This window comes from Mytilus californianus, unplaced genomic scaffold, assembly GCF_021869535.1.
Source record: "Mytilus californianus isolate M0D057914Y unplaced genomic scaffold, xbMytCali1.0.p SCAF_17, whole genome shotgun sequence".
Classification (NCBI taxonomy): Eukaryota; Metazoa; Mollusca; class Bivalvia; order Mytilida; family Mytilidae; genus Mytilus; species Mytilus californianus.
Window position 1 is genome coordinate 10592127 of NW_026262659.1, and position 11973 is coordinate 10604099.

The following is an 11973-nucleotide window of genomic DNA, read 5'->3' on the forward strand; positions in this document are numbered from 1 at the left end:
TACAATTGTTTGGGCAGACATGGACAGGGGTAGGCTGGAGAAAGATCCATGGACCCCTGATCCTGATGATGTAAGTAGAATTTACAATTGTTTGGGCAGACATGGACAGGGGTAGGCTGGAGAAAGATCTATGGATCCCTGATCCAGATGATGTAAGTAGAATTTACAATTGTTTGGGCAGACATGGACAGGGGTAGGCTGGAGAAAGATCCATGGACCCCTGATCCTGATGATGTAAGTAGAATTTACTATTGTTTGGGCAGACGTGGAGAGGGGTAGGATGGAGAAAGATCCATGGACCCCTGATCCAGATGATGTAAGTAGAATTTACTATTGTTTGGGCAGACATGGACAGGGGTAGGCTGGAGAAAGATCCATGGACCCCTGATCCAGATGATGTAAGTAGAATTTACTATTGTTTGGGCAGACATGGAGAGGGGTAGGCTGGAGAAAGATCCATGGACCCCTGATCCAGATGATGTAAGTAGAATTTACTATTGTTTGGGCAGACATGGACAGGGGTAGGCTGGAGAAAGATCCATGGATCCCTGATCCAGATGATGTAAATAGAATTTACTATTGTTTGAGCAGACATGGACAGGGGTAGGCTGGAGAAAGATCCATGGACCCCTGATCCTGATGATGTAAGTAGAATTTACTATTGTTTGGGCAGACGTGGAGAGGGGTAGGATGGAGAAAGATCCATGGACCCCTGATCCAGATGATGTAAGTAGAATTTACTATTGTTTGGGCAGACATGGACAGGGGTAGGCTGGAGAAAGATCCATGGACCCCTGATCCAGATGATGTAAGTAGAATTTACTATTTTTTGGGCAGACATGGAGAGGGGTAGGCTGGAGAAAGATCCATGGACCCCTGATCCAGATGATGTAAGTAGAATTTACTATTGTTTGGGCAGACATGGACAGGGGTAGGCTGGAGAAAGATCCATGGATCCCTGATCCAGATGATGTAAATAGAATTTACTATTGTTTGGGCAGACATGGACAGGGGTAGGCTGGAGAAAGATCCATGGACCCCTGATCCAGATGATGTAAGTAGAATTTATTGTTGGGGCAGACATGTACAGGGGTAGGCTGGAGAAAGATCCATGGACCCCTGATCCAGATGATGTAAGTAGAATTTATTGTTGGGGCAGACATGTACAGCAGATAAATCTTTGCTATGTTTATTGTTTGTGTTTTACCGACTTGTCCAATGCTATTGATTGGACAGTGAAATGTTTGTGTAAAGTAAATTTTGTGATAACATTGCCTAAGAAAACAAGGCAAAAATAAGATAAACACAAATTATGAAATATTTACATATAAAGTAGATTTCTTTACAAGGAGTGGTTACTGACTAATTTGTATTCTTATCCCTACATGGCATTGTGTTGAAATCCTTTGAATAGGATCCATGGACTTCTGATCCTGATATTGTAGAACGCATTTTGTAAGAGCAGATCGAAGTACAAAATTATGAATTCAAAAAGCAATCAACCAATGTATGTCATGTATTCCCATATACAAACCATAGAATAGAAATCTTAGATACAAAAGCTTTAAAGATTAAGAAAGTGAGTTATAAGCCATTGATAAATAAACTCCCTCTCAACAAAATTCATAAACAGCCATTGCCAATTTACTGTTCAATTCCTATCAGTGGACATATTATGCTTTTTATAAAAAAAAAATGTTAGTAACTAACACCTTGCCAATGTTTGTTATAGATAGTCTCTAAGTGTTTTTGTTCATTTTGGGTATTAATGTGTCTTTTAAATTCCTGCAAACATATATAGATTTCAAATGCTTTAACAGGTGTGACACAAGTATGTTTTTAATAAGTATGTTGTTAATACAAGTATGTTGTTAATACAAGTATGTTGTTAAAACAAGTATGTGTTGTTAATACAAGTATGTTGTAAGAGAGGCTTCTGTAGCAGATTTGTCTAAGTAGTCACTACTGTATCACTAGCCTGTCAACACTGAGGTTGTGAGTTCGAATCTGGCACATGGCAGGTGTGCTGGACTCCAATCTTAATTGACTAGGATTGTCAGTTTTCCAACTGAAGGTTGGTGGTTCTCTCTGGGCACTCTGGCTTCCTCGGCTAATAAAAACTGACAACCATGAAATAACACAATAGTGTTGAAAGTGGCATTAAACACCAATCAATCAATCAATGTTGTAAGAAGCCTTTGGAGGATCTCCATATCTCATATTCTGCAATATATTATTTGAAGTACTGCCGCCGGTAGTGGTTGCTAATTTTGTATTCACATTTTACAGATACCACCTAAACCTGCAGCTTTCAACACTTATAAATATGGAAACTTATGGATAAGGTAATATTTGTTTATATTATACTGTCAAATCAATTCAATTGATACAATGTTATTGATAATTTATTTTTTTATTGCACCTACTTCATAAAATACTGATTAATTGACAACAACACTTAAGTAAACTGCAACTTTATTGGTTGGCATATTTTGCCAGTGTCTTCACGTCAAGGTATACAGTAGACCGAATTATCTGTCGTTCAAAAGCTTTTTTTTTTTTTGGATGGTGCTTTTGTGTCACAATCACAAAAGCACCATCCAAAAAAAAAAAAAGCTTTTGAACGACAGATAATTCGGTCTAGGTATACAGAAATTAGAATCCCTGAAGTACAGGGTGATGGCTTCAGGAAATGTGACATTGTATTTATGTATTATTGTACAGAAAATAATTTAAAAAAAAATATAATGAGGTTATTTTTATTGAAAGATATTTAAGGTTTATCTATTTGATTTTTAAAATAAAATCTAATTCAATTTAAAGAAAACTGAATGAAAAGAAAAAAAATATGCTGTGTTCTAATTTTATTGACTACCTTAATATTATGTCATAAAAAAAAATCATCTGAAGCTTCAACATACAAAAAAATCTTTTAGCAGTTGAAAGAGAGAACATTATGATGATGGTATTATTGCTTGTATGATTATTCAAAATAATTTCAAATTTAAGATTTATATAATTAAAATATCTACTTAAATCTGTCATCAATTGGCCATTTGATGGTTGTAAATTGAGTTTACTTGCTTAACATGACAGTAGGGCCAGAGAACAGGTATTTGGGGATATCAAAAAAGAAATGAAGCCCCTAAATCTTCAAATATAATACATGTACTGTCATTTCAATTCTAATGAAACTGAACTCTAGCCATGTTAAATCACACACTTTCACATGACGACTGCACTTGTGTATACTGTATTTAAAACCATCAGTAGTGGAATCAATGTCCTAAAATTTATATCCTATCAAAATGTAAGTCACAGTGTTGCAAGAATTATAGTTGTCATTTTGTATTATTGTATAGTATGAAATAGATTTGAATGAAATTTAATGTTCTGAAATGTTTACAGCCCAGCGAGAAATGTTAGTCTGACAAAGAAAGGTTATACAAACAATCACTGTGGCTGGATGCTTCTTCACAATCCTACTAAAGTACTCATTGGATATAAGGTATATATGTCCCTGCTAGAGGTCTCATCTGAATATATAATAAAAAGTTATAAAATCCTAGGCTTCTAAATGTCTCATACTATTATACAATCTTACTAAATTTCCATCTAGCTTAGGCTCTCATTGGATACAAAGTATAGAATTACAAACTTTTACAAAAGGTATTATCTATTTCTTTATTTCTGTAACAAATATGAAAAATTAATAGCTGCAAGGGGTTCAATGCTGAAACAGTAGTTTACAATACTTTTTTCTCATTTCAGATTACTCCAGAATCAGTGGTCAAGAACCCAGTAGGATCTATCTCACCAAATGATGCTAATACATTGTTTTTAACTAAGACATGTAAGTTTTTTCAAAATACTAAAGGGGCCTTGGTGGCCGAGTGGTCTCTATGTAGTTCATCTACTGTATCTATAGCCATTGTCAGTTTTCTTGCCAAAGGTTGGTGGTTGTCTCTTGGCAATCCAGCTTCCTCTACCAATAAAAACTGATCACCAGTATTGCCTTAAACACTATCAATCAATCAATCAAAATTCTAAACATTAAGATGATGTCTCTGAGTCCTTTATATATTTATACCTCTGTCTTAAATCATGAAGATGTAAAGGAATTACCAATACTGTTTACAAACCTTTTGTGTGAAACTCATCATACACATCTTTAACAAAAATTTATGAATATTACACAGTGGTGATACAAAAAGCTGTCAACCATATGATTATATACAAGAAGGAATATGTCTGAAGTATGAAAAATGTTTTTGATTACAAATTAATATGTCTTGTACATGTAAATACTATGAGAAATTTTTGTGACTTCCAATTAATGAATCTGTGCACAGTAGAAGTATAATATTGATGAAAGAATATAATTCTTGTTTGAAAACTACAAAAAAAAATCAGAAATAGTTTTATAACATTTTTCAGCTATCATAAAGGAGGATGCTGTAACTATTCAGTGGATAGCTATAGAGCAGGTTAAAGAATACACAACAGACCAAATACTACAGCTGTTTGATGCTGCTAGTTCTAGTAGTACTTATACACACAGGTAATTGTCTAGATTATAGAGCAAAGGTTATTGTCTAGATTATAGAGCACAGGTAATTGTCCAGATTATAGAGCACAGGTTATTGTCTAGATTATAGAGCACAGGTAATTGTCTAGATTATAGAGCACAGGTAATTGTCTAGATTATAGAGCACAGGTTATTGTCTAGATTATAGAGCACAGGTAATTGTCTAGATTATAGAGCACAGGTAATTGTCTAGATTATAGAGATGTTAACATTGATGTGTAATAGATAACAGACAAACACTAGGGCTGCTACCTGATACTGCTAGTTTCAGTAGTACTTACAATCACAGGTAATTGTATAGATTATAGAGATGTAAACATTGATGTGTCATAGATGACAGACACTACACCCGCTACCTGAAGCTGCTAGTGTCAGTATGAGTTATACACACAGGTTATTGTAAAGATTATAGAGATGTTAACGTTAACATTGATGTGTCATAGATAACAGACACTACACCTGCAGCTGCTAGTGTCAGTAGTACTTATACACACATGTCATTGTATATTTTATAGAGATGTAAACATTGGTGTGTAAACGATAACAGACAACACACTACACCTGGTACCTGATGCTGCTAGTGTCAGTAGTACTTATACACATAGGTAATTGTATAGATTATAGAGATGTAAACATTGATGTGTAATAGATAACACACAACACACTACACCTTCTACCTGATGCTGCTAGTGTCAGTAGTACTTATACACATAGGTAATTGTATAGATTATATAGATGTAAACATTGATGTGTAATAGATAACACACAACACACTACACCTGCTACCTGATGCTGCTAGTGTCAGTAGAAGTTATACACACAGGTAATTGTATAGATTATAGAGATTTTAACATTGATGTGTAATAGATAACACACAACACACTACACCTGCTACTTGATGCTGCTAGTGTCAGTAGTACTTATACACATAGGTATTTGTAAAGATTATAGAGATGTTAACATTGATGTGTCATAGATGACAGACACTACACCTTCTACCTTATGCTGCTAGTGTCAGTAGAAGTTATACACACAGGTAATTTTATAGATTATAGAGATGTTAACGTTAACATTGATGTGTCATAGATAACAGACACTACACCTGCTACATGATGCTGCTAGTGTCAGTAGTACTTATACACACAGGTTATTGTATAATGTATAAAGATGTAAACATTGATGTGTAATAATAGATAACAGACAACACACTATGACAGTGCTACCTGGTGCTGTATGTAAACTATTATGTTCTTTATTATTAGTTTTCATGTGAAAAATTCTTCTTTGATTGTATTACATTTTGAGATAATTTTACAGAATTAGTCAAACTTTTAAGAAATTCTGTTTACAGTAATATATAGTCATTTGAAAGTTCAAAACAATTACAATTGGCCAAAAAGCATGATCTTTCAGTTGTTTGTGTCATTAAATTGCAGTCTCATTGACAAATAACAATCATCTCCTTTTGTATTAACCATGGAAACATTTCTTCATTTTAGGTTAGGATTACTGATAAAAGACACTGCTTTAGGGGATGTAGAAACTTTGCCAAAATTTCAAGATTTAGGATCAACATCAGGGGATGTTACTGTAAGTTTTATTCTATGAACCTAAGTTAAACAATAGAAAATATGCAATATACACAAAACTGAATTTAAATTAAAAATCTTTTATTGGAAATATAACGTATCTTCATTTTTAGCTCACCGGGACCCAAAGGGCCCCATGTGAGCTTATGCCATCACTTGGCGTCCGTCATCGTCCTTCGTCTGTCGTTGTCGTCATCGTAAACTATTTCAAAAATCTTCTCCTCTGAAACTACTGGGCCAAATACCTTCAAACTTTAACTAAATGTTCCTTAGGGTATCTAGTTTATAAATTGTATCCGAAGTTTTGATCCATAGACAAACATGGCCGCCATGGCTAAAAATAGAACATAGGGGTCAAATGCAGTTTTTGGCTTATATCTCAAAAACTAAAACTTTTAGAGCAAATCTGACATTGGGTAAAATTGTTCAATTGGTGAAGATCTATCAGCTCTGAAATTTTCAGATGAATCGAACAACCCATTGTTGGATTGCTGCCACCGAATTGGTAGTTTTAACAAAATTTTGCAGTTTTTTGTTATTATTTTGAATATTATTATAGATATATATAAACTGTAAGCAGCAATAATGTTCAGTAAAGTAAGATCTACAAAAAAGTTAATATGACCATAATTGTCAATTGACCCCTTAAGGAGTTATTGCCCTTTAAAGACAATTTTACACAATTTGTTCATCAAGTTTGCTAACATTTAAAAATCTTCTCCTCTGAAACTACTGGGCCAATTACCTTCAAACTTTATCTAAATGTTCCTTAGGGTATCTTGTTTATAAACTGTATCCGAAGTTTGTATTCATCGACAAACATGGCCACCTTGGCTAAAAATAGAACATAAGGGTCAAATGCAGTTTTTGGCTAATATCTCAAAAACTAAATCTTTTAGAGCAAATGTGACATGGGGTAAAATTGTTTAATTGGTCAAGATCTATCGGCTCTGAAATTATCAGACGAATCGAACAACCCATTGTTGGGTTGCTACCACCGAATTGGTAGTTTTAACAAAATTTTGCAGTTTTTTGTTATTATTTTGAATATTATTATAGATATATATAAACTGTAAGCAGCAATAATGTTCAGCAAAGTAAGATCTACAAAAAAGTTAATATGACCAAAATTGTCAATTGACCCCTTAAGGAGTTATTGCCCTTTAAAGACAATTTTACACAATTTGTTCATCAAGTTTGCTAACATTTAAAAATCTTCTCTGAAATACAGGTGAGCGATTCTCTTGTTTGTTTACCCTACCTTAACCTTCTTTCCCCTCTGAGTTCACCCCTGATCTTTGGTGAAGTTTGTGTTGCTTTAATTTTCAGTTTTACTTGACTGCTGCTACTCTTTGATAGATTGCCATGATGTTCTCTGATTTTATTTGACTAATTACTGTTTTGATTGCTCATTTTCAGCTCCACTTTTTTAATACACATCAGTATAAATCATTGATGCCAGCTAGGTGATGCATGTATTCAGACCTATACGTTTTATAATCACGGTGGCTTGTCCCGTTATCCAGTCGGTGTAATTGGCTGCTGTCTGCAATATTTCTTTATCTTTCATTGATGTTGTATAAATTATACTGTTGGTTTTCACATTTTATTATACATTTATAGCTTACTATATGGTGTATGGGGTTTGCTCATTGTTGAAAGCAGTGTAACCTGTAATATTTCTTTAATTTTTTTCTTTGAATAGTTGTCTGATTGTCAATCATTCCTTATATTAAGCTATAAAAATAACCTAAACAAAAGAATAAAAAGGGACATAATAGACACCATTGTTGAAATAATCTAATCAGACCTAACCCAAGTATATCTCATTTTGAAACAACAGTAATCATTGTGGATTTGTCACTTATTTTAAGGCACGTCCAGTCTTTGTTACAGAACAAACCTTTTGCAATAATTGTTAATGGTTTCTCATCCTGTAAAATTGAGAATGGAATGTATGTGCATGAAATAATTGCCACTTGATGTATAGTAAGCAAACATCAATCAATCAATATTTTTTAGGTTTTTAGTATTTATTATTGGAAAATGATAACAATGCAGTAGTACAATTTTGCATAGAATTCAAATATCACTAGGGATTTGGAAACAAGTATGGAAAAACTTTTATAAATCTGTCTCAAGAAAAAAAATACAACTATTTAACAAACAATATAAAGTGCCAACAGTATATTCAATTTAGTATAACATATAATAAATTTTAATAAATACAAAAAAAAAAAACAAAAAAAAAAATACGAAGCAGTTTACTTTTTTTTAGGTTTATATGGGAAGTCAAAGGTGAAAATGGAAAACCTGTTTACAAATATAGTTTGTTTTTATCTTGAAAGAAGCAAATTACAAAGCAAAAAATTATATTCTATGTTTAAAAGATATATTCTATTTTGTATGGGTCACACGGAATAACTATCTATAAAATTATTTTATTGATCCCCAAAATGTATGTGAGATGTTCTAGTTTTTTTTCAGAATCCAGTAAAACAAGATGGTTATAAGCTTGAAGTATTTAAGAACTGTATTTTGGTTGACTCCTACCTACTGAAGAGAGGAAGGTATATCCTAGATTTGGTTGATCTCGACAAAACAAAACCTGATTACATCATTAAAAGACCAAAATGTCCAGTAAGTTTAAACAGTAATTTTTAGTTCTGTTTCATAAAAAAAAACAGTTGTATAGAGATTTCTTCACATTTTGCAATAAACTGGTTGACTTTTGGGAAAAATAATATTATGGTAATACGGTTCAATATGTATAGTCAATTTGGTTAACCATTGGTTGTTAATTTTTTCTCAGAGACATGATTGTTGGCATTCTTATCCAGTATCTTCAATCCTTTTGTGATATGGATGAGCGACTGAGACATACGGTACCATACCTTTTAAATAGAATTATTTTGAATATCAAATATACATATAAATATAGCGTAAAAGAAATATACTTGAAACTATTATGATTATGCTATTTCATGGACAAATAGATAGATTTGACATATATCTGATATGTTTACGACTGCATTAAATAGCATCTGTTAACAATATCTGAACCTGATCAGTTTCAGATACTTATGACTAAATCAGCACACTTACAATATATTTCATCTTAATTTCTTGACCTTATCATATATGATCAAGCTTGAAAAAGTTACCTATTTCAACGGCTAATCCCTTCCACTCTTTACATAGTAAATGACCCCTGAGATATTATACATTTATTTCCCGTGCCTGAGGGAGATATGAAGATTTGTTCACCCAAGAAAAAATCATATTTCATGAGGACATCGCCCCAGGGAAATATGACTTTTAGAGGGTGAACAAATCTTCATATCTCCCTAAGTCCAGGGAAATTAATATTTTATTCCACTGCCTATACTTTTTTTTTACTTCTGAACATAAGATATTAATTTACATAATTGTTTTCTTATCCGTTTGTTTTTTTATAACTAAAGACAACATACACAATGATAATCAGTTTGATTAAAAGTTAATTATTTATTCTTTTCTGTTTGTTTTTAGATCTGAAATAATTTTTAAAAACGAAATTACTATACTATCTTTAAAAAAACGATCAAAACGTTTTAAAACATTAACCACAGGTAACGTCGCACAAGGCAATCCCGACGTTCAGAGGGGAATATGAAGTTTTGTTCGACGTCACGTGGGATAGTTTCAACCAGTCAAATATTGATTTTCGCTCTCAAAATCAACATGCAGTGGAATAACAATAATTGTTAACTGGGGTGTAAAAATATGGTCTTATGGGCTTCTATTGGGCAATAAAACCTAAATTAAAGGACTTGTCCATATCGTTGGGATGAATTTTAAATATCAGCCTCATCATAATGTGCCTTCATTTATCTATTTCTAAAAATATATTTGCTGTATACATAGTTATATTGATTATTTATTTTATAGTCTTTCCTATATCCACCAAAATTGCAAAAAGGAATGAAAGTTGTTGTCAAGCTGGATATTGACAGGTAAGGTAGTAGATGTATAAAGCTGTAAACAATTTGTCTTATTGCGCATTCTCAAATTACATCCAACATTTGTCCAGCACAAAATACTATTATTAACTGGCGAAATTTTAGTTCAAACATTCTTGGCATAGTAGTTAGCATGTCTAGGACAGGAATTCATTCGTCTGTCGTAAATATGATTTATGATGTGCAGTTATAGGAAGTTATGTATGAAATATGCATTTCAATCTGTTCAACATTTTTTGGTATAATTGTTGATTTTTGCTGGGTTGGACAAAAAGGGGGGATGTTCAGAAGGGCTGGGAAAAGTGGGCACCTAATATTTTCAGCATAATTTATGAAAGAGGGTACCAGTTTTGTGTAATCAAATCCTTTTATAGTTTTCAACTCAGAACCCTAAAACTTCACAGGAGGATTGCACATGTGTTGAAATTGTGCACTTGCTTGTTTGGAATTGTTTGAAGACTTTTTTCACATTTTACCCCGACTTGGAACTTTTATGTAATTGTAACTCCGTTGTAAACATTCTACATTCATAAGTCACAAATATTGCAACCCAGCCTTTTTAGACTTAACAATTTTTTGAAACTATTACCGGGTACATTTAAGAGGATGGTATTTATCTTTTAAATGATTGTTGATATTGAAGTGGATTTTGTAAAGGGTTCTAAACTGGGTAATATAGTTGCTAACATTTACATCATTAGGAAACTGGTGGATAGTTGTCTCCAATCATACCACATCATATTATATCATACCACATCATATTCTATCATACCACATCATATTCTATATAACTGCAATTTGAGGTCTCAAATGGTTATAAATGAAAAAAAAACTAAACATAAATTTCATGCTTCATATTTATTTTAAATAACTCCTTTAACAAGGCCAAGCTAGGTACAAGTCCCTGCCCATTTTTAAGCTCAACTGGTTCAAAATGGTCACACACACTATTTACATCACTTGGTATCCATTGTCCATTGTAGTCAGTCATCTTCGTCCCTTGGCTTTTACAAAAAACTTCTCCTTTGAAACTATTGGGCCAATTTGAACCAAACTTGGCCACGCACATCATTGGGTATTTATTTTATAAATTTGTCCAACAATCCCACCTGCCAACAAACATGGCTAAATATACAAAATATAGAACATAGGGGTAAAATATAAGTTTTGTCTATTATCTTGAAAACTGCTATAGATCAAGAAAATCTGACAGGACAGAAACGTTTAGAATGCTGAAATCTACCAACAGTCCATTCACTTAAAAAACTATCAGACAAATTCTTATATGAGTTATTGCCCTTAAATGCTGATTTTTAACCAATTTATTTTCATTTTTATATGACTGCAAAAATGGTTGTATAATGTAATGACATCAGAGTGTTGGTCATTGGCAGACATTTGGTTTCCAGACAATAACTTGAGAATAACTGTATGGATCTCTATGAAATTGAGGTTCTTTGATATGCTGAATCTAAAAATGTATTCAGAAATTTGATTTTGGGCCCTGTTTTCAAGTTGGTCAAATCAGGGTCCAAAATGAAACTTTGTTTGATTTCAACAAAAAATGAATATATGGGGTTCTTTGATATGGTGAATTTAACTGTGTATCTAGATTTAGGATTTTGGCCTCTTTATCAAATTGGTCCACATTGAGGTCCAAAGGGTCAATATTAAAACTTTTTTTGTTTGTTTCATGCAAAAATTAAATTTTTGGGGTTCTTTGATATGCTGTTTCTATCCATGTATTTAGATTTTTGATATTAGACTACAATAGGTTAATGTTCAATTTCAAATT

General features: G+C 32.8%; 1 protein-coding gene across 2 annotated transcripts in view; it reads left to right on the plus strand.

The window, feature by feature from the left end:
• Positions 1 to 11648, plus strand: part of LOC127726366 (uncharacterized) — a 73751-nt gene extending 62103 nt beyond the window's left edge. For both annotated transcript variants that reach the window (XM_052233726.1, XM_052233727.1), the window contains 7 exons: positions 2290 to 2345; positions 3409 to 3508; positions 3772 to 3853; positions 4438 to 4561; positions 6088 to 6178; positions 8665 to 8817; positions 10108 to 11648. In XM_052233726.1, coding sequence (XP_052089686.1) covers positions 2290 to 2345; positions 3409 to 3508; positions 3772 to 3853; positions 4438 to 4561; positions 6088 to 6178; positions 8665 to 8817; positions 10108 to 10176 — 675 coding nt within the window. In that variant the 3' untranslated portion in view covers positions 10177 to 11648. The remainder of the gene's footprint in view (positions 1 to 2289; positions 2346 to 3408; positions 3509 to 3771; positions 3854 to 4437; positions 4562 to 6087; positions 6179 to 8664; positions 8818 to 10107) is intronic.
• The last annotated feature ends 325 nt before the right edge of the window (positions 11649 to 11973 follow it).